Here is a 22,783-nt window from a genome sequence, read left to right on the forward strand (position 1 = left end):
GTCAGCCTTGCAAGCAGAACTTTCTAAGGATAGCATTCTCAGGTCAGCTGTGATAAGTTTTTTTATGCACAGGTGTGTGTAGTTCTGTCCCATTTTATCACAAGTGTATATGTTTGTAACCACTACTGGAATCAGGATAAAACTATTTCATCACCATGAAAATCTCTTATGCTACCCCTTTATAGTCATATGCACCCTTTACCCTCCTCACTCTCCCTAACCCCTAATCTATTCTCCATCTCTAATTTGTCATAGACCATTTTCAAATGAAGGAAATATTTGTGTTTTAATTTTTCATTAAATAAGTGATAAGCTTTATGTTCATACTGTTATAACAAAACCCACATGTGGACAATAAAAGACTTTGATTTAAGAGATCATTGTATTTTCTAAGCTGGATGGTAGTATTTGTTATTATTTAAAGTGTTCCTATACAAAAATATCATGAGAGAAAGAGAATTTTTAGGAAAGTTTTAGTATAACAAATCTTGATGGCATTTACTTTCATTTTCTTTGATCAAACTCTAATGTTTTATTTTGAGATTATTGACTGTCTTCTGGGTCAAACTATTAAATACATCTAAAATGAATTCTCTGTAGTGATTATTAGATGACTGACAATATAATGATAATTTTAACTATTTTTAATAGTTATTAAATAGGCCTAGGATATTTAATTAAGCTTTCTACAGTAAAAAGTAGCATAGTCTAAATAATCAACTAAAGTATATTTTATCTTTTTAGGCACATCAGATTAATATTGGTTATTATTTGACATTACTATTTTTGTATGGAGTAGCAGTCACTGAAAGAGGAAAGAAAGAGGTATGTAGCATGTGTTATTTGCACATTATAAATCTCTTCACATACACTGACTTCATTTTAACAAATTAAAATGTTGATTTTTGACATTCTCTAAAAATTGAAACCACTCTGTGACTTTTCTGTCATATATTGAAAATGTAGAGTAATTATGCTAGAGACTATATTGTGAAACTAAAAATATTGGTAGGGGAAACAATGTTAGCTTATAACTTTATCTTTGAAATACTTATATAAAACAGAAAATTGTTTAGCTTCTTTCACTTATATAATAAATTTTAATCCATTTTTTAGTGTAGTTTAATCTCTCTGGTCTTTATCTTATCCTCTTTGTAAAATGTGAGTTTTACCTCAAATTCTTTATCAAATAAAGTGAAGTGCAAAAGTAAAAATCTAGGAGGTAAGTAGGTGATTTCTAAGGGTCCTTACAAATTTAAATTCTCTTTTTCTTATTTTTAATGATTTCTCAATTGCTGCCTTGATATCTCTTTTACTTTTTGTATTCCTAAATTTGTACTCTCTACTTGGTTTCATAAATAAATAAATCTGACTTGTTAAATAGGTGAAGTAGAATTTATAAGCACCAAACTGAAAACATTTCCACTTTAAATAATTTCACATAATGCTAATTATTTAGTGTGATGTGCTAGAGAATATTTTAAAATGAGGCCATGCAGCATGTTTTTTTCCCGGGGAGACCGGGGCTACTGTGCCTGTTTTAGTAATGTTAACTAAAACATTTATTAGAACTGATTCTGTAGTTTACTTCTAAACCTATATTGCTTATGATCAAGGTTGTCATTCCTCAAAAGAGACTATATGTGTGGGCAAAAAGCCACTTATTTCCTATTTGAAAAACTAGGAAGATTTGTGCTCTAATTAGAATGAAAAATTAGGAAGAATTATAAAGAACTATGTTCCCATAGTCATCAGAAGAGCCCTTATTTTGGCTAGTAATATTTGTCAGTTTTACATATAAAGATTGTTGTTTTAATATTCACTTTGAAACACTGGTTAAAGATCTTTAGTTCTTTTGTAAATAACTAAAGCACTGAGTACATTATTTATGGGATTATATACAGAGATGTATTAGAGATATGAATAAATGACTGGATCAATATTAAAGCTGCCCTAACTTCTCCAGTTTGGGAAATAACTGTTTATTGTAAAAGGAAAATAATGACTTTTACATCAGCCAAACCTAGCTTTATGTTGCTACAGGATTGTATAGAAGCTGAGAATAAATTTCTGGTGATGAAGATGGTGATCCAAGAAAATGAAATTTGTGAAAACTTTATGTCTTTAGTTTATTTTGGACGTGGTTTACTTCGATGTGCTCAGAAGAGGTAAGGATTTTAATTAATGGGTAGATCTTGCCTATCAACTTTTAGCATTATGTAATGGGAATAAAGTTTGTACATACCAGGGATCATGACATTTGTGCTCTACTGATTCTTTTCTCCATCACTGATTCTATAGATAATTTCTTTAATGTACTTGAGAATATTAAGTATCAAACTTAACAGGCCATGGCAATAAAAGGTGGTATAGCATAGGCATTAGGAACATAGGCTTTGGAGTCTGATAGGCCTGGGTGCAAATACATTTTCTACCACTTATCTAATATGTGACTCTAAGAAATTTAATGTTGCTAAGCCTTATCTTTGGAACTAATAACAGTGCCCACCTCATAAAGTGATTAACAGTGCCCAGGACACAAAAATGCTATTCTTAATAGATAATTAATGGTTGTAGTTATTAATGTTATCACCACTTGGAATAGGTATTTAAGTTATAAATGAGCTTATAACTCATTGAAAGGGTCCAAATTCTGAGTCTGGAAGTATTGGGTATTACACACTTAGTGAAATTGTACAGGAGAATGTTTATGGACCATCTGTTCACTTCCCATATGTAGATCCTTAGCCATTTATAGCATCATTCATTCATTTTATTTGCTAAACATTTATCCTATTTTAGAGACTGCTTTAGGTGTTGGGGATAAAATGGTTTACAAAATAGATAGTTCCTGTCCTCATGTAACTGACAGTATAGTGAATGTTATAGACCTTAATCAAATAATCAGTTATGTAAATAATCAATTATGAAATGTGATAAAGTGCTATGAAGGAAAACATAATGAAAAATTAGTCTTTATTGGAACCCCAGTGTCTTTCTGGGAATCAAAATCTCCTTGAGGAAATAATGTTTGGCTGGGATCTGAAGGGTGAATTAGGCAAAATTTACTTATGCAAATCCTTATGAAGGATTACTGCTGGGCCCAACCATTGAATCCCTAAAAGCATCACTTATATGGTAGTTCCTTGATTCTTTGTAAGGTTGATCTTCTGTCCTCTGGCATGCCTGGTTTTTACTGTCCAGAAGATGTCCCACTTCCTGTTCGTTAGCATGATGTCATCAATGTAGTTGGCCAGTGTGATGTTTTGCAGAATGTCAGGATGATCAGAATCCCCTTAGTCTATATTGCGGAGAGAATTAACATAGCTCTAAGACAAGACAGAGAATCTGTACTGCTGTCCTTTCCTCAGATATGTGAACCACTGTTTATTTTCCTTATTGATGGGCATTGGAAAAAAATCAATTTCCCAAATCATTGACACTAGAAAGCCCAGTCGTCTGGCAGCGTCATTTACTTTCATTCCTGGCCTATAGAGAATAGCCACCACTGAGCTGCTCAAAGACACTGATGTCCTTCTCACTCTGTATTCCTTATTACATTAATGGTTGGAATGTCTTCTGGGCCTTTCTAGGGAACATTGTCTAGTGATGGATTCTATGGTCTTATGCAGTAAGTCCATTCTAACATCTTTACCTCCCTGAGCTTTCTTTAAAACTCTGCCAAGAAATTTTCAACATTTCCACCTCAATTACTAGAGGCCATTGTGGTTTCCGAGCTTCAAGTAGCCTTCTCAGCAGCATGTTAGGACTCGCTTTGGGTGTCCTTGCTAGGAAAGTAAATGCTGAATTATGGAAGAGTTGCCCCATATCAATATATATTTCCCTGTCAAGCTATATATTTGACCATGGGTTCAGCACTCTTAAGATCCACTCCCAGACATGTTCCTGCCAGTACATAGTAGTCAAGTTCTACAATGCTTATGGTGAATAAGCTTTTTCTTCCTCTGTTTTCCCACTTAGGCTTTGCTTATACTTGATCCTAGATTTTTTTTTTTTGTCCGTAGGCAATGAGCAGATATAAGAGAGGATTTTGAGAAGGAAGAGTATCATCTTTTGAGACATGTACCTCAGATCATATTTTTGCATGGTCTACTTGTTCCCTATCAGAGTCCTGATAGTACAATAGTTCTTTTGAGGCTATGCTTTTGGTTTTTGCTGTTGTTCTACTCTTGTGATTAAATACTGGGCCTCATTTTCAGCATGGTCTGCCTTATGTTTAGAGTTGGTCAAGGTTTTTGAAACGTTACCAAAGTGGCCTTTTAACTTTCACGGAGTATCCTTAGTTGATAGTAGTAGTCCTGTTGAGGCTGTGTATTTGGTTTCTTTTGCAGTTTGTTCCACTTTGTGATTAAATCTGGGCCTGATTTTCAGCACAGATTATCTTTATGTCTGTAGGAGATGAGGGTCTCTTTAAATGGTACCCTCAGAGGCCTCTGTCTTTCATTGTGTCCAGAGTCAATAGTTGGATGACCTGTGCCATTTTCTTTCTTCAAGGCTTCCAAGACAGTAAAAAAAAAGCCAGCCAACTCTACAGTCCCTTTAATTACCATGGCCCCCATAATGTTCAAGCTTGAGCTACTATATAATCTATTGCCTCCCCTTCCACATGTATTTCATCCCAATCTACCACAGGTGAGAGTCCTAGTGTTTGTATTTCTATAGCATGCCAGAGGTTATCACCATCCTACTTACCACAAAAAAAAAAAAAAAGAGTTGCTTGTTGTCTAATTGGTAAACTGTCTACTTACAGAGTCCTGTTCAAACTAACCGTATTTTAAAATGCCTTGCAGATATAATGCAGGACTGCTAGAATTTCATAAAAGCTTACAAGAAACAGGAGATACAGATGATCATTGGTTTGACATAGATCCTATGGAAGATGAAGATTTACCTACAACTTTTAAAGTAAGAAATTATTTAAGAATAATGTTTCATCTGTGGCTAATCAGAATCATCTTTGATAAACTGCAGTTTATGTTAACTATGTCATTCTATAGCAAACACATTCTTTTGTTGGGCATTAGCTTTTTGTATGAGGAACAACCTTGATTCCATTATCTAGTGCAGAATGTTAGTATGATTCAACAAGAAGAGAGAAATGAGGTGGATGTGTTAGCATTTCCAAATAACAAGATTAAAAGCTGTACTAGTTCAGTACTTCACATGGCTACAGCTAAGTGTAATAGTTAACTTCTTTTTTCTAACTATATTTATCATTATTTTGCTGTTGATTTAAATTTTAAAAGTGCTAAATGCTTACATTAAAAAATGTAAAAATGCCAAAGATAAAAGTAAAATTCATCCATATATTTCTTCAAATGGAGAAACCATTGTTAGTATTTTCATTTATATCTTTCCATACACACATGTATAAACACTCTTTACCTTTTATTTTTAGTAAATTGGTGTGATGTTATACACATTGATTTATGGTATGAAAATATATGTTATTGTGAATTTCCCAGCAAGTAGATTATTATATAGTATAATTTTTTCATAGTCCATCTTAAACTGTGTTTTTAATTTGCTTAACCAATTCCCTGCTATTGAAGATTTAGTTTATCCTAAACATTCTAGTTTTTCACTATTATGGAAAGTGATCTTTTTGTATTTCTCACATCATTCCCTTAGTATAAATTTCTAAAGGTGGAATTGTGAAGTGTTTATACACTTGTACAGTTATTCGTGTATGTTTCCACATTTCCTCCCAGAAAGTGTGTAACCAGTTTATATTCTTAAGACAGACTATGAGAGTTTCCATTTCCCCACACCCTCTGGATATTTTTTACCTTTTGGGTAATTTTTACTCATCTGATAAGCCATGTTGGTCACTTTTTATTTGTTTAATATGAAAATAGCTACACTCGACTTCTTTTGGTTAGTGTTTGAATGACATATCTTCTTCCAAACTTTTACTTTAAACCTTTCTGGATCCTTATATTTTAGCTGACTTTAAGGCCAAATGCATTCCTCAGAATAAAGAGGGATGTTTTATAAAAATAAAAAATTCAGTTTTCTAGGAAGCTATAACAACTCAAAGTTTGTATATACCTAATAATACAGCCTCAAAATACCTGGGACAAAAACTGGTAGAACTAAAAGGAGAAATAGAAGACTTCCCAGTCACAGTGGAATATTTTAATACCTCTCTCAGTAATCAATAGAATAAGTAGGTAGTCTTTGGTGTTGGCCAGGATAATCATATGACTTTTAACTTTGACCTAATAAAGTAGTAATTTTATAGATTTTGGAAAAATATTGAATTTCTGTGTTTACCTGGAGCAGCCCCTACCTGGTCTTGGTTGTTTTTCTTTTATTCCTTCTCCTTTTAAAATATTTTTATTTCTTATCCAAACTTTCTTATTTTTATTTTATGCAAAGTAATACATGTATGCAGTTTTTCAAGTAATATTAAAAGGCTTAAAAATTAATGGTCTGTGGTTTATCATCTCTAATTGTAGTTCCTGACTATGGGTAACTTCTTCCAACCCTCTAGGCATTTTCCTTTGATATTTACCTGTATTTTTAAAAGGCTGTACTGCTATTTAAAAAATTTCTCCATCTTAGATGTTATCTTTTGACTTCCACTGTGGAAGAGGAGTGTTTAGTAGCTTCCTTATACATCTCCTTCACACAACACACTTCACTTCCCCATCCTACTAATAGTTATAAGTTTTTATTAAATTGGCGTTAGGGTTTCCCTTTACTCTATTCCTGGGAATACCCTCACCCATTTCCTTTGTAGATCCTCTATTTCTTGGATCTCAAGTTTTCCTCTTTCTAGGTATAATCCCTTGATTTGGTGGTGCAACTCATCCAGCAGCTTCCTGGAAAAGGGTACTTGCTTGGGAGATAAATTTTTTGAGATCTTTCAAGTCTCAAAATAATTTATTCTTTGTACACTTTATTTATATATTGCCTGGGCATAAAATTGTAGGTTGAAAATCATTTCCCTTAAATTTTTAAAATTGTGTTTCTGTTATCTTCTAACTTCCAACAGTAGTATTTTTGAGAAATTTGATGTTCTGATTATCAATCTTTTGTTATAACCTATTTTTTTTTCTGGGAATTTTTAGGATATTCTGTATATTCCTGGTGTTCTGAACTTATGTTTTTTGGTTCTGGGACATTTTCTTTTTTTATTTATTTGATAATTTATTCTTCATTTTCTCTTTTCTCTTTGAAATGCCTTTTATTCAGATACTTGACATCCTGGACTGAATTTCTGGTTTTCTTATTTCTTTGCTAATTTTTATTTTTTGTCTTTTCTTTTTAAAATATTTATTTATTTATTTGGCTGTGCCTGGTCTTCCGTGGCATGTGGGATCTTTAGTTGCGGCATGTGGGATCTAGTTCCCAGACCAGGGATCGAACCAGGGCCCTCTGCATTGGGAGCATGGAGTCTTAACCACTGACCACCAGGGAAGTCCCTAATTTTTTGTCTTTTTGTTCTACTTTCTAGGATATTTTCTTAACTTCATCTTTTTTGCATAGAGCTAATATTCAGCCAGTATGCACTAGTGCTATCATATTAGTTCTTTTTTTTTTTTTTTTTTTTGCGGTATGCGGGCCTCTCACCTCTGTGGCCTCTCCCGTTGTGGAGCACAGGCTCCGGACGCGCAGGCTCAGTGGCCATGGCTCATGGGCCTAGCCGCTCCGCGGCATGTGGGATCTTCCCAGACTGGGGCACGAACCCGTGTCCCCTGCATCGGCAGGTGGACTCTCAACCACTGCGCCACCAGGGAAGCCCCATATTAGTTCTTATAATGTTAAAATATTTCCATACTGCTTGGAAAATAGTGGCTGCTTCAAAAATAGTTGGGTAACCAGCCACCATTCCAGATGCCCTGGACTCTCCTCCAGCCCTCTCTCTCCATACTTCTTAAGTTAAAATCCAATAGCTAAAGGTTTAATGTCCAAGAGAGCAGAGTGCTTCCATGATCGTGCTCTGGCTCTAGGCCAGCATGTTCTTAATCTGTTATAAGTGGTGCCTATGCCTGTCAGCCCACCAAAAGTCCTACTTCCCAAACACTGTGATTACTTTTTCTTTAAGAAAACTTAGAGGGCTGGCCTTTACCCCTTTATCTGGCACTGAGGAGTTTCAGGTGAGTACCACCAGAGGCCTGCCCTGCCCCAGTTGCTCCTATCCTCATGTGTCTCCTTAGATGAACTCACCGTGTTGGGGGGAAGATTGTACTCCTAGAGTTGCTGGCACCCTAGCAGGGGAGTGTCCCTTCATATTGTTATTATTTTCAGCATTACCCTTGTTTCTATCCTTCTATTGAATTTTTCATTTCAATGATTATTTCAGCTATCATCTACCAAGAGTTTTCTTGTTGTTATGAATGTTACTTTTTTTTAAAAAAAATAATATCCTGTCCTTTTTTCATGAATTTTAGAGGTAAGTGTTAAAGGTAATGTTAGCTAGATCATGTAAGGCTTTATAAACCAAGTAAGGAGCTCAGACTGTATCTTGAGGGTCATGTGAAACCCCTCAAAACTTTTAAACAGTGGGGTGTTATAATCAAATTATAGTAAAATATGACTTATAGAATTTAGGACTTTGAAGAGTTTCTGTATTTATGGTAAGGGAGGAGTTCAGAAAGTAAAAAAATATTAATAAAATAGTTACAAATTGTAGTTAGTGTTCTAAAGAAAAACAAGGGACTGGGACAGAGAAAATAGAGAACACACAGACATACACTTGTATACCTGCATATATCCATATTTGTCTATATGTATATATGCATAAATGTGTATGTGTATCTATGTGTAGTGGTTAGGAAAGGCCTATCTGGGAGGTGATATTTAAGTTGGAAGCAGAAGGTTGAGAATGGAACTAGCTCTGTAAAGAGTTGGGTAAGAGCATTCTAGGTAAACAGAATTGAATGTGGAAAAGGCCCTGAGGCCTTGAAGAGCAAATTTGAATATAAAATCGTGAATTTTATAGTGAGTGAGGCTAGAGATGAATGTGAAGAGATGGACCAGAGATGGCTAGGTGTACGGGGTTCAGATTCTGCAGGTTCTGCAGGACCTTGCAGTCAGTCTTGGTAAGGGTTCTGGATTTTGTTTTAGGTAGCGGGAAGCCATTGAAGAGTTTTAAGCAAGGAACTGACAATGATCTTTTGTTAATTTGCAGAGAGTGTTTTGAACACAGTAGGCAAGGAAGAGGCAGACCAGTTAGGCAGTTGTCATAGTCAGTAATGTAGGTGAGACATAGAGTGGTAGCAATGGAGAGAGAATTAGAAAAATTTGCAGTATATTCTGGGAGAAGACTCAACAGTACTTGCTAACATATTGCATGTACAGGGTGATGGAATAATTATACGATGGATGACTTCAAGACTACTCGCTTGAACCTAAATAGATTGTGGTAGATGAAATTGATGTAAGTCCCATGAGGACTAAGTATTAACCTGCTAAGTTCACTGCTGTATCCTTAACATCCCTTAACATTCATAACAACCTGGCCATAACAGGCACTCAGTAAATGTTTATTGAATGAGTGAATATCAGTGACTGAGGCAGAAGATGAGGAGTAAGGAACAAGGAACAGATTTTGGTAGGAGACTCAACAGATCAATATTGAACTATTAAGTGTCAGATTTGTGAAACCACAGTAGTTATATTCCTACTATGAGTCCTATCCCTTTGTTTTCAGCATCTCCACTTGACTGTTGGTCATCCTCACAGGATATACTACTTTCATATTGATAGGTCCTTGAATGGTGCTTCTTTATTTCTCTCTTGATACTTAAAATTTTCTAGTCAACTTGGTCAAAACATTTTTATTCCTCATAAAATTCTGAATGCCATTAAACAAATGTTATGAATGATGACTTGATTTGTAAAACAGTCTGTAGAGGTTTATTTTATCATGTCTTATACCGTCAATATATATGGATATGTCTCTCTGAGGGACACTATTAAGGACCTGTATAACTTAGACTTGATAACGTGTTTCACACGTTAACTAGCATTTTAAAATATGGAAATTGCATTCCAAGTTGTAACTCTGAACACTGGAAACATACTTCTGTACCCTGCCTCTGCCCCTTCTGGCTGAGCAGCCTGTTGCACCACTACAGTAGTTCCACTGCCAACCTGGTGTCTTGGGGGCCAGTTCTAGCAAGGACTTTCTTGGGTTTCCAATGATTTGTTGTCTCTCTGTATTTATATCAGAGCAAGTAATTCTTGTTAGGAACATGCTAGGTGTTATGAGTTCGAATGAAGAGTAGACATATAGCTTTGAACATAGACTTTTGTCCTTTCTCCATGTTTGTATTCAATAAGAAGTGTAGTATTTCTTATTTAGAGCCTTTCTATGTATTGTTTACTTTGAATGAGGGAAATAGGTTCTATAACTATTTTAAAAATATACAACACCTTCAAAAAAGGATATGAAATGGACATATAACTTAAGGTAAGATAAGTGTTGTAGTCTTTTTATTACTGATTCATGAGATTTATTTTTATTTTAAAAATTTAGGACCTTCTTAACAATTTCATCAAGACAACTGAGGGTAATATAATGAAGCAGACCATTTGCAGTTATCTAGATTGTGAGCGATCTTGTGAAGCTGACATTTTAAAGAACACCAATTATAAGGTACTGTAATTACCAATTAACAGTATTTTAAAAATGTGATTGTAAAGTTAAACTTAGATAAAAATTATTATATTATCATGCATCAAAATATTGTTTAAAAAGTACTTAGTTTAATTACAGTGATAATGCAGTTGAGAAGTTGTTTGAATGTCTCAGAGGTTAGATTCACTGTGATCAGGAAATATTTATATCCTTTGAGCCAGTAAAAGAATGAATTGGCTTTGCTAGGGTTTTTGTATATTCACAAGTTTCTGAAGTTATAATAAATATTATTTTAATCATATAATGGAAATTATCTAAAATATTCTTTATAGTTAGAAATGTTACAGGTTGAGAATATTATCATTTTACTAAGGAGAAAGGTTGTCACTCCTCAAGAATTATGTTACTAAGTAAGGATCATTATTTCTTCTATGGACCTTGGGTGGGACACACACACACACATAACCAGCCTTGATTTGAAGAAATTCAACAATCAAAGTACTTCAAGTCTAGTTCTCCCTGGATCTATCAGAATAAGACTGTGGAAAATCACAAGATAGGTTGAGATAAGATCATCAGTGTAAATCTGACTGCTTCTACAAGACTGGAAATCTGAGTTGAAAAGCATGATGTATAGAGCAAATGGCGTAGATGGGAAGGAGGAGAAAGCCAAGATCTATTCATTAGGGTAAGATGGGTATTGGGAAGTGTAGGCCTGGTGAAGTGCAGTGCTCAGGGCAGGTCAGGGTTAGTCCTGGTTTTGGTGACATGGTGATATGGTCCTGTGGTTTCCCAGGGAGGAATCAGGGTTCCAGTCAAATGGGTAGCATGTAGCAGCAGGAAGTCTTGGTCACAAAATTTAGATTTTTGTCATCTAAGCAGTGTACCTATTTAAAGGAAGCAGGACTGTGGTTCCCAGGGAGGGCACACTAGGAAAGACAAGAAATCTATACCTTGGGATAATGCAGTAGCTCAGGAGCCATTTCTCACTAAGATAGCAATCTAAGGTCTGGTGATTGGTGACAAAGAAGTTTTGGGGAATAATGGTATGGAATTGGGGCTGAAAGACAAGAGAAATGTAAAAGTTGAGGTGAAGTGGGGCAGACAGCATGTTCATCTACAAAGATCACTCACCAAGTTTCTGATATTTTGTTGTATACAACATGTGGAAAATATTATATTAACTTATTCAAATTATTGCCTATTTTTTTGTCTTTAGTGATATAAAAATGACTTGTATAGTTCTTTGATTACCAGTGATCTGTTGATAAATTTTCAATGCCATCTAAAGCTCATCTAGTTATAGAATAATTTAAAAAATGACTTAAGGTGGTATTTTCTATATCTACATGGATTATTATTTCTTAACAGCAGCTTTTATTCTTTTCCAGGGATTTTTTCAGTTAATGTGCAGTAAAAGCTGTTGTGTTTACTTCCATAAAATTTGTTGGAAAAAGTTCAAGAATTTAAAATATCCAGGTGAAAATGACCAGGTATTATATTTGTTCTTCCTTAAAAACTTTACTACAGCGTATCCTCCTCTACTCTTTCCTCTATTTTCCCTCTTTCCTCTTCATTTCTTCCTGATCACATCCTTCCTCCTCTTTTTTTCTCCCTTCATTTTTTTTTTCCTATTCTCTCTGATGCTTTTCTCCTCACTATTTGTTCATCATCACCATTTATTAAACAGGTCTTTGTAGGAAATACTCTGCTTTGCTTATTGATTTGCTTATTGATTTCTATTAATTTGTTCTCTTCCCTTTAGAGGTTTATACTCTTAAGAATAGAAATATTGTTACGTATATTCACATAAAGGACATAAATAGAATCACTTAATAAAAAGAAAGGACAACTATATAATTTTAAGGATAGTTTCTATTTTAAGGGTAGAGAACAGTGATAAATTTATAGTCTTCAGAACTATCCTTGTAGTATTGGGAATTCCCTGGCAGTCCAGTGGTTAGGGCTTGGCGCTTTCACTGCCAGGGCTGGCATTAGATCCCTGGTCAGGGAACTAAGATCCCTCAAGCCATGCAGCACAGCCAAAAAAACAAACAAAACAGCAAAAAACAAGACAAAACAAAACAACCCAAAATATATTTGTATTATTTATATTTGCCTAAAGTCATATAACTAAATTGAATTCTTTGCCGCTAAAATTAAAGTAGAAATCGAAAGCCCAATTCTATATTAATTAGTCTTTAATGAGGTAATGGCCATAAGTTGGGTCTATAATGTTTGGTTCTAGAGTGTTTACATTGTGCAAAAAGCAGAAAACACTTATAAAGGAATTGTGGTGGAATAGAAAGAGCACTGTATATGAAGTTGAGAGTTCCGAGTTCAAGTCCAGATTGAGCCACTTACTAGTTTTCTTTGCACTAGGCTGAAACTCATTTTTCTAAGCCATATAGTGAGGATAGTAATACCTACTTTATAAGTTTGTTATGAGGATTAACAGGTAAAACAGATAAACTTGCATTGTACATTGTAAAAATCATTATATAAAGCATTATTATTCACTTTTTAAGCAGTGTGTAAATACTTTTCACTTTCTTTGATTATTAGGGCAATCCATTTTGCTCAACTTTAGAAAGAGATGTAAAAGAAAACTAAGTAACTTAACCAGAGGGAATAACAAGGTCAGAATCAGAAAAAGGACTCAAATTCGTTTTCCCTGGAATCCTCATATATCTAACAGAAATTCAGTATTCCTTTTTGCACTTACATAATTAGTATATTTTACTTGAAGTTGCTTTTATTGGGGGCAGAAAATACATTTTAGTTTGTAATATAACTATTTGAAGATTTTGAAGTAGAAATGATGAGAGAGAAAAGAGTAGTCATAAATTTTAAATAGGAAATCCATTGGTATAAGAAATGGACTATCTTTGAACAGGTAACTCTCAAATGTTTATTCACATCTTTTTTACTGTCTAGCAACATCTGCTTCTAACTTTATTTAAATATAATCAGTCTTGCACATCAGCAGGTTTTTTCTATTTTTATTGTTTGTATTATTTTTTTCTATTGATAACTTATTGGGTTTTTTTCTATTGATAACTTTAGAGTTTTAGTGGGAAAAAATGTTTGAAGGAAGGATGTACAGGTGACATGGTAAGGATGCTGCAATGTGAGGTACCTGGAATTGTCAAAATTTTGGTGAGTATCTTTCTCTTATTTTTTTGCTTTCCTTCACTGGAATGATGTTTTTGACTTCAAACAGATTTGGGAATTGTAGTAATAGTATTCTAGCCATATTCTCTTTGATGGGACTAAGCTCTCTAACCTTTTTATTGCATTGATTTCTACAAACTAGTGTTTAAGTGGTACTTAAGAATAAGAAAATTTTAAAAATAAAGACACACACACATAGACACACAGGAACAGGAACAGACAAAGCAGGCCATGGCTGTAGCAATGAGGAAAGTCTTTATCATGAACAAAGGATGATAATCTAATTCTGTTCCACCTATGGTTAAAAATAATTTTAGATTTTCTGAACCCTTTTTTAGTCTCTAAGCATCTTCCTATAAAAATATCTATAGAACATCTCATAGAGTTGCTGCTACATAAAATGCACTTAAATGGTATCCATTTTATTTTTTTAATTAATGAAATATCTTGTTGAATTTTCAGTTAATTAGTAAACAGACCAAAATTATAAATAGGAATATATATTTTTTTTAATGTTTAGTATGGTCTTCTTGTATTTTAGATTTGACATTTAAATCCTATTGTGATATAAAGTAGAACTAGTTTTTAAGACCAACTCTAGTTTGTTATTTGATTAAGATTGTTTATAGCTTGTTTCTTCTGTTTTATTTGTTTTATATTCACTATAGCTTCGTTCTCATTGTTTTCTTTCAAATATTAAGGCTAAGAAGTAATATTAAAGAATTTTGAAAATTGAACTACTTTAGGGCTATTTTTTTTTCATCACTTGCAGTTTGAAGTTGTGAGAAAGGATGAGTATATAACCATTGAAAATTTAGGAGCAAGGTAAGCTTGAAATTAAATATTCTTTTTTTTGAGCATGTATGTATTTTTCATTTGCTTCTTTCTTCTGTGTTTTCTGTTACCTTCTGAAGCTCCATTAAACTTAAAGACAGTATCAGTTGTGTGAAAAAATTGTATTTAATTGACACTTGTCTACCCCTTTGCCCCCCACTTTGTAGACTTTTAAATTCTAAAGCAGGAAAGTGGAAATGTGAATACTTTTCCCTTAAGTATGAAAAGAATCCTTTCCTGAAAACCAAACATATTTTTCTTAAAGTTATTTAAATTAGATTGTTATGATATAAAAACTTTCTCCTAGCTTTCAAAACTCATTCAAGCCTCCAGGCTTGTCTGACAATTAGAATCATCCTGTTTCTTAGATGAGAAAGCTTTACTGCAGAGGAATATATAATATAAGTTGGGAATTCATAGAGGTGTAGACTGTTGCTATTGAAATTAGAAATTTCAATATAAAACTTATCCTAATCCATTGATTCTCTTTTCTTGTTTAAAATGTCTACCATTTTTTAATCTACCAGTGTTATTACATTGATATCTAAGTTTTCCCTATGAGCTAATGAAACCCAAATCTTTATCTCTGCTGTAGATCTCACTCTTAAAAATCTAGGTCTGTCTACCTGCATGCTAAAAATTTCCATTTTTATTTTTCAAAAAGATCTATAGTTAAGTATGCCCACAACTAGACTCACAATATTTCTTCCCAGTTACAGTTGCTCTGTAACTTTTTTTAGGTCCAATAAATTCAGCTCCTTAAATATATTGTACATGCCTCCTTGCTTCTGTCCCTGTGCTTCCACTAAGCTAAAGTTATTTATTTAATTTTTTTTAACATCTTTATCGGAGCATAATTGCTTTACAGTGTTGTTAGTTGCTGCTGTATAACAAAGTGAATCAGCTATATGTATGCATATATCCCCATATCTCCTCCCTCTTTTATTTGGAATTCGGAAACAGCTTCTAAACCCGTCTTTTTGTCTCCAGTCTTACCTTTCTTCAGTCTGACTGTTCAAGTCTATTGAACAGTCTGTTCAGCCATCAAAATCACTTTTCTAAAAAAAAATGGAAATATTTCACTTCTCTGCTTGAAAATCTTTCAGAGGCTTCTCATTGCTCTCAATTAAGTTCAGGCTCGTTAGCTTGGCTCTTTAGTCACCTTGGTCCCTGCTGTACTCACTAGTGTCATCTCTTGTCATTCTTTTTTTTACTGTATATACACCAACTATGCTGAGCTTCTTTTAGTTCTTAAGTGTGCCATCTGTTTTACCTCTAGGACTTGCCTAGAATATGCCACTCCTTTGGCTTTGCCTGGTTAAAACTTCCAGAAAGTAATTTTTACTTTGCATTAGGTGTTTCAATCACATATTCCCTTCACTTCTCCTATTAAAACATTTACTAAGTTCTGTTACACTTTCTAGGCTCTCTTCTCCATTTGACTGTAGCCTCCTTGAGGGCAAGAACTTTAACTTGCTTACTGCTATATTCCCAGTACATAACCTAATGCCTGGCATATAGCTGGTAGCCAATAAATACATGACAGATGTAGAGATTCTAACTTCCATTATTCTACAATGAGTATGTTACTTTTGTTTGACAGGCAATTAACTTATTTGGAGATGAACTGCAAATGTGTTTTCCTTGGTTGGTGGTTCCAGTCTCAATTCAGAACTTTAGCTGAGCTACTTTGAGTCTGTTCCACACATATGGTTCAGCAGTCAGTCAGAGATGTGGCCGGAAAAAATTGGGGGATCTCTTCTCTGACTTTCCTTTCTGGGATTCCCCCACACTCTTCAGCAGCCAGGGTTCCATAGCTTCAATTTTCTGGTTCCTTCAGCCAAGGAGACCTTTGTTTTCTACCATGGTATACTTAGCCTCAGGCTCAAAGCTGTAAAATTGGTGAACTTAATTTCATACATTCTTCTTCTCTTCTCCCCAAGCGTATACCCCCTACAGCAGAGTTGGTTTGTTTCTCTGCTCTCTGTGCCTTCAAGGAGTTGCTTTTTGTAATTTGCCTAAGTTTTATAGTTATTTTCTGTCGGAAAACCCTCTGCTAATTGGACCTTATTACCAAAAGTGGAAGAGCTACCTCATGAGGTTTTGTGAATGAATGACAAAAAAGTTTGGTTGTTTTTTAACATTAAAATGCTTTATTGTTATTAAAATATACATAAATAAAAGCTCACAAAATATAAATGTAGAGTTTAAAAACGAATTATGAAGCAGACAGTCTTGTGGCTCCACCCATATAGAATTTTGTCAGCACCCCAGAAGCACTCACTGTTCCCCTCTCCCCTAGCTCATCCGCTTCCTAGGTAACTGTCATCCTGACCTTCACAGTAATCATCTCCTTGCTTTCTTGATAAATGTACTAATTATAAATGCATTTCTAAACACTGAATTTTTTTATAGGTCAGTTTTTTAGGCTATAGCTCATATACAGTAAAGTTCACTTTTTAAAAATATACATTTTAAATGATTTTATTTTTATACAGCTGAGTAACCACTACCATGATCAAGAGTATTTCCATCATCCCAAGTTTCTCTAAAATCTCTTACGTAGTCATTCCCCCCTCCAACTTCCAAACCGTGGTAACCACTGATATGATTTCTGTTCTGATTAATATTGCTTTTTTCTGACTATCCTCTAGTAGGAAAGCCTTTTGCATCTGGATTTTTTTTACCTTAGCATAATGCTTTTGAAATTCATCCTTGTTATTTCATGTATCAGTAGTTCATTTTTGTTTGTTGTTGAGTAGTCTTCCTTTGTATAGATGTACCATAACTTATTTATTCATTTAACAGTTGATGACATTTGAGTTGTTTCTGGTTTTAGGCTGTTATAAATAAAGCTGCTATAAATATTCATGTGTTACTCTTTGTATAGATATATGCTTTCATTTCTCTTGGATAAATTCCTAGGAGCAGGATTGCTGAGTCATATGGTATGTGTTTAATGTTATAAGAAGCTGCCAAACTGTTTTCAAAGTAGCTGTACATTTTGTCATTCTCACCAGCATAAGAGAATTCTAGTTTCTCTGCATTCTCTCCAGCACTTGGTATTATCAATTTTAAACATTTCAGCCATGTTAAAAGATGTGTAATGGTATCTTATTGTAGTTTTAATTTGCATTCGCTTAAATTTTCCAAACTATTTTTTAATTTTAGATCCTTTGCTATTACATGATAAATCTTAGAAAAACACCTTATAAATTTCTCCAGACTTCTTGCTGAGATGTTGATTGCACTGAATTTGTAGATCAATTTGGGGATGATTTACATCTTAACAATATTGAGACTTCCCATCCGTGAAGATGGTGTATAATTAATTTCACTTAATTGAGTCTTCTTTGATGCCTCTCAGGAATGTTTTGTAGTCTTCTGTGTATATAGTCTTATTTGTACAATCTTATAAATATTTTGTTAGATTATCCATGTATATTTGACTTTTTATGTTATTGCAAATGATAATTTTAAAATTTCAATTTCTAGTTATTTGTGTTATACAGAATTGATTTGTGTCGATCTTGTATCCTGTGACTTGATAATTAATAATTTTAATATCGTTTATAGATTATTTGAGGTTTTCTACCAAAGATCATGTCATCTATACATAAAGACAACGTTATTTCTTTTTTTGCAATCTATATGCTTTTTATTTATTTTCCCTTACTTATTGCATGGTCTAGGTCCTCTAGTACAATGTTGGATACACTTGTGAGAGCAGACATCTTTGCCTTTTCTAGATCTTAGGAAGAAGTCTTCAGTTTTTCACCATTTAGTATGCTGTTAGCTGTAGAATTTTTACAGATACCCTTTTTTAGGTTGAAGATAATTCTTTTTTCATTCTACTTCTCTGAAAATTTTTATCATGAATGGATAGTGAACTAATGCTTTTCTGCATGCATTGAGATGATCATATGGTTTTCTTCTTCTTTAATCTGTTAATATGTTGAATTACATCAATTTATTTTCAGATGTTGAATCAACTTTGCTTTCCAAGAATAAATAGCAATTGATCATAATCTATTCATTTTTTCATACTGCTGCTGGTCTTTTAATTTCTAGCTTTATTGAGCTATAACTAGCATATAACATTGTGTAGGTTTAAAGTGTACAACATGATGATTTTATATATATGTATATATGAAACAGTTACCACCATAAGTTTAGTTAACACATCCATCACCTCACAGATTTTTTGTGTGATGGGAACTTTTTTTTTTTTTTTTTTTTTTTTGCGGTACGTGGGCCTCTCACTGTTGTGGCCTCTCCCGTTGCGGAGCACAGGCTCCAGACGCGCAGGCTCAGCGGCCATGGCTCACGGGCCCAGCCATTCCACGACATGTGGGACCTTCCTGGACCGGGGCACGAACCCGTGTCCCCTGAATCAGCAGGCGGACTCTCAACCACTGCACCACCAGGGAAGCCCCAATGGGAACTTTTAAGATCTACTTTCTTAACAACTTACAAGTATACAATATAGCATTATTAACTGTAGTCACATGCTGTACTTTGGACCCCTGGTTTGTACCTTTTGACCCCTTTACCCATTTCCCACACCCCACCCCCACCCCTGGCAACCACCAGTCTACTCTGTTTCTGAGTTCAGGGTTTCTTAGCTCTCACATATAAATGAGATCATACAGTATTTGTCTTTTTCTGTTTGGCTTATTTCACTTAGCATAATGCCTTCCAAGTTCATCCATGTTATCACATATGGCAGGATTTCCTTTTTATGGCTGAATAGTATTCCATGGTATATATATATGCCACATTTTCTTTATCTATTCATCCATTAACAGACACTTAAGTCGTTTTCCATGTTTTGGCTATTGTAAATAATGCTTCAGTGAACATGGGGGTGTAGGTATCTCTTTGAGACAGAAATTGTATTTCCTTTGGACATATAATATATATCCAGAAGTGGGATTGCTGGATCAATTCTATTTTTAATTTTTTGAGGAACTTCTATACTGTTTCCCCTAGTGGCTCTATCGACAGGTGTGAGGTAATATCTCATTGTAGTTTTGATTTGCACTTTTCTGATGATAGGTGATGTTGAGTATCTTTTCCTGTACATGTTGGCCATTTTATATCTTCTTTGGAAAAATGTTTATTCAGGTTCTTTGCCTTTTTTAATTGGATTATTTATTTATTTGCTGTTGAATTGTATGGCTTACTTCTGTATTTTAGATATTAACCCCTAATCAGATGTATGATTTGCAGATATTTTCTCTTGTTCTGTAGGTTGCCTTTTCATTTTGTTGACTGTTTCTTTCACTGTGCAGAAGCTTTTTAGTTTGATGTAGTCCCACTTATTTATTTTTGCATGTGCTTTTGATATCAAATTAAAAAAATCATTGCCAAGACTGATTTCAAGGCAATGTTGCTTTTCTCTCTACTTTCAAAGGTCTCTCTTTGTCTTTTACTTTTGTCAGTTTAATTATAATAGATTTCAATGTAGTCTTTTTCAGGCTCAACCCATTTGTGGTCCTTTGAGCCTTGTGAATCTGGATGTCCATTTCTCACCTTAAGTTTGGGAAAGGGACATTATTTCTTTAAATACTTTTTCCATCCCTTTCTCTTTCTCTTCTCCTTCTGGGATTACCATACTAGCATATTGTTTCTCTTATTGTTGTCCCATACATCCCGTAATCTTTCTTTACTCGTTTCATTCTTTGTTCTTTTTCCACCTCTGATTGGGTAATTTCAAATTATCTGTCTTTGAGTTCACTGATTCTTTCTTTTGCTTGAGCAAGTCTGTTGTTGAAGCTCTCTATTGTATTTTTCAGTTCAGTCAGTGTATTCTTCAACTTTAGGACTTCTGAGTTTTTTTTTCTTTATGGTTTCTATTTCTTCGTTGACCTTCTAATTTTGTTCATGCATTGTCTTCCTAATTTCAGTTAGTTGTTTGTGTGTTCTTGTAGTTCACTGAACTTCTTTAATAGGATTATTCTGAATTATTTGCACTGTCTATAGATCTCCATTTCTTTAGGGTCACTTATTGGAAGTTTATTAGTTTCTTGTGGTGGCATCATATTACCTGATTCTTCATGATCTTTGTATACTTGCATTGGTATCTGCACACTGGAGTACATGGTCTCCACTTGCAGAGTTTACAGGTTTGTTTTGGCAGGGAAGGACCTTCACCAATCAGCTGGTAGCATCTACAGGTAAATAGAACTTCCCATAGGGTTTTCTACTTCTGTGAAGCCACAGTCTGTGCTCTGAGGTTGGGGATGGGGTGCTGTTGGGTGGGGCTGGTGGCTGGGTTCCATGTTCAAGTGGGGTTGCTAGGTGGGCTCCCAGGTCAAGTTGGGCTGATGGCTATGTTGTGGTCAGGTGGCATTACTAGCTGTGTTCTGTAATCACCTCTGGTTGGGCACATTCACAGTCTTTGCCCTGACTGGGTGTTGTCACCAGTTGGATTCTGTGATTGGGCAGGGTTGCAGGCCATGCTCTGCAATTGTTCCTGGTCAGGTGGGGCTTCAAGGTGTGCTTCCTGAGCAGATGGAAACAGTGGCTGGATTCTACATTCAGGTGGGGCCACAGGCCAGGCTTCATGGTCAGATGAGATGCTAGGCTGTACTTTGCAATCAGGCAGGGCCACAGGCTGTGCCCCAAAGTTGGGCAGGACCACAGGATGGACTTTACAGTCAGATAGGTTGTTCGTTGTGCTCTGCTCTTGGGTGAGGCATGGCCTTCAGCTGTACCCCACATTTTGGTGGGGCATAAAATGTCAGGGTTGCTGTCTGGATTCCTTGGCGTAATGGGACCAGAGGCTGTCCTCTGATGTTGGGCAGGTTACTGGCTGGGCTCCCTGCTTGAGTGATTACATAGGTAGCATTCAGCAGGGCTGTATCTGGGCTCTGCTGCTGCATTAGGTGTTAGGCTGGGTTCTGCAACTGGAAAGTACCTTAGGTTGGGCTCTGAGGCTACTCAGGGTCACTGTTCTGGCTTCCTGATTATCCAGGGCCAGAGGCTATGCTCAGTAGTTAGGTATGGCAAATGGCTTGACTCCCTGCCCAGGTGGGCTGTAGGATGTGCTTCGTGGTTGCTAGGTATATGTGGGCATGCTTCCCAGAGGGGTGAGAGCTCAAATTTGCTCCCTTGTCTGAGTGGGCCATAATATGTGCTCTGTACCGACTGGCCATCTATAGCCATATTTCCCAGAGAAGTGGGACTGGAGACTGTGCTTAAGAGCTAGAGGGCTTCCCTGGTGGTGCAGTGGTTGAGTGCCTGACGATGCAGGGGACATGGGTTCGTGCCCCGGTCCGGGAAGATCCCACGTGCCACGGAGCGGCTGGGCCCATGAGCCATGGCCGCTGAGCCTGCGCGTCTGGAGCCTGTGCTCCGCAACGGGAGAGGCCACAACAGTGAGAGGCCTGCGTACCACAAAAAAAAAAAAAAAAAAAAAAAAAGAATTAGGCAGAAGTGCGAAATTTGCTCCTTTGCCCATGCAAGCTGTAGGATGTGCTCCATGATTGGTATGGCTGAACTGTTTCCCACAGTGCTTTTATCAATTTACACTCCCACTTTCAATGTAGGAGAATTCCTTTTACTCAGTATCTTTGCCAGTACTTTATATTGTTAGAGTTTAAAGTGTTTTCAATGTAGTAGCTGATTAGCAGTGTTATGCTGGTGCTGGACATAAAATCAGTTAACAACAACCACCACCAAACCAACATCTCTGTCCCTTTTTTTTTTTTTTTTTGTATTGTTTTCTGTGGGAGAGTTCATTTCAAAGCCAAGCCACAATTTTTTTCATCTGTTTCATAGCAGCATTTATTTAGTGTTTAGTCTGTTTAATAAATTTTGCTACTTTTTCCCTCAATTTTTTTCTAATTATTTGTATTGATGCTATGCCAGTTTCTTTCTTTCTCTTTTAATCACTAGTCATTAAATGAGTTGAGTTTTCTTGGAATAGTTATTGGTAAGAAGATACTCTGGTGGAGGAGGGTCTGGGAGGAGTTCCAGATTTGCTGCCTTTTTACAGTGCAAAGATTTCTTTTTTCCTACTACCAAATAGTCTTCTTGCAAATAAGCTAGTCATGTGATTCTTTTTGTATGAAATCTAGCAATTCTACTTGCCTCCAAATTCTAATGAAAGTGGCAATGTAGGGTTGTTACTGTTAGTGTTTTTTATTTGTTCATTTA

The 22,783-nt window shown here is 35.3% G+C and overlaps 1 protein-coding gene across 8 annotated transcripts in view; it reads left to right on the forward strand.

The window, feature by feature from the left end:
• Window positions 1–22,783, forward strand: part of DZIP3 (DAZ interacting zinc finger protein 3) — a 131,584-nt gene that overhangs the window by 36,947 nt on the left and 71,854 nt on the right. For all 8 annotated transcript variants that reach the window (XM_029214295.1, XM_029214292.1, XM_029214299.1 and 5 more), the window contains exons 6-12: window positions 745–825; window positions 2,044–2,168; window positions 4,812–4,926; window positions 10,511–10,630; window positions 12,004–12,105; window positions 13,679–13,771; window positions 14,559–14,611. In XM_029214295.1, the coding sequence (XP_029070128.1) occupies window positions 745–825; window positions 2,044–2,168; window positions 4,812–4,926; window positions 10,511–10,630; window positions 12,004–12,105; window positions 13,679–13,771; window positions 14,559–14,611 (689 nt within the window). The remainder of the gene's footprint in view (window positions 1–744; window positions 826–2,043; window positions 2,169–4,811; window positions 4,927–10,510; window positions 10,631–12,003; window positions 12,106–13,678; window positions 13,772–14,558; window positions 14,612–22,783) is intronic.

Source organism: Monodon monoceros, unplaced genomic scaffold (genome assembly GCF_005190385.1).
Source record: "Monodon monoceros isolate NGI ecotype Baffin Bay Population unplaced genomic scaffold, NGI_Narwhal_1 Super_Scaffold_11, whole genome shotgun sequence".
Taxonomy (NCBI): domain Eukaryota; kingdom Metazoa; phylum Chordata; class Mammalia; order Artiodactyla; family Monodontidae; genus Monodon; species Monodon monoceros.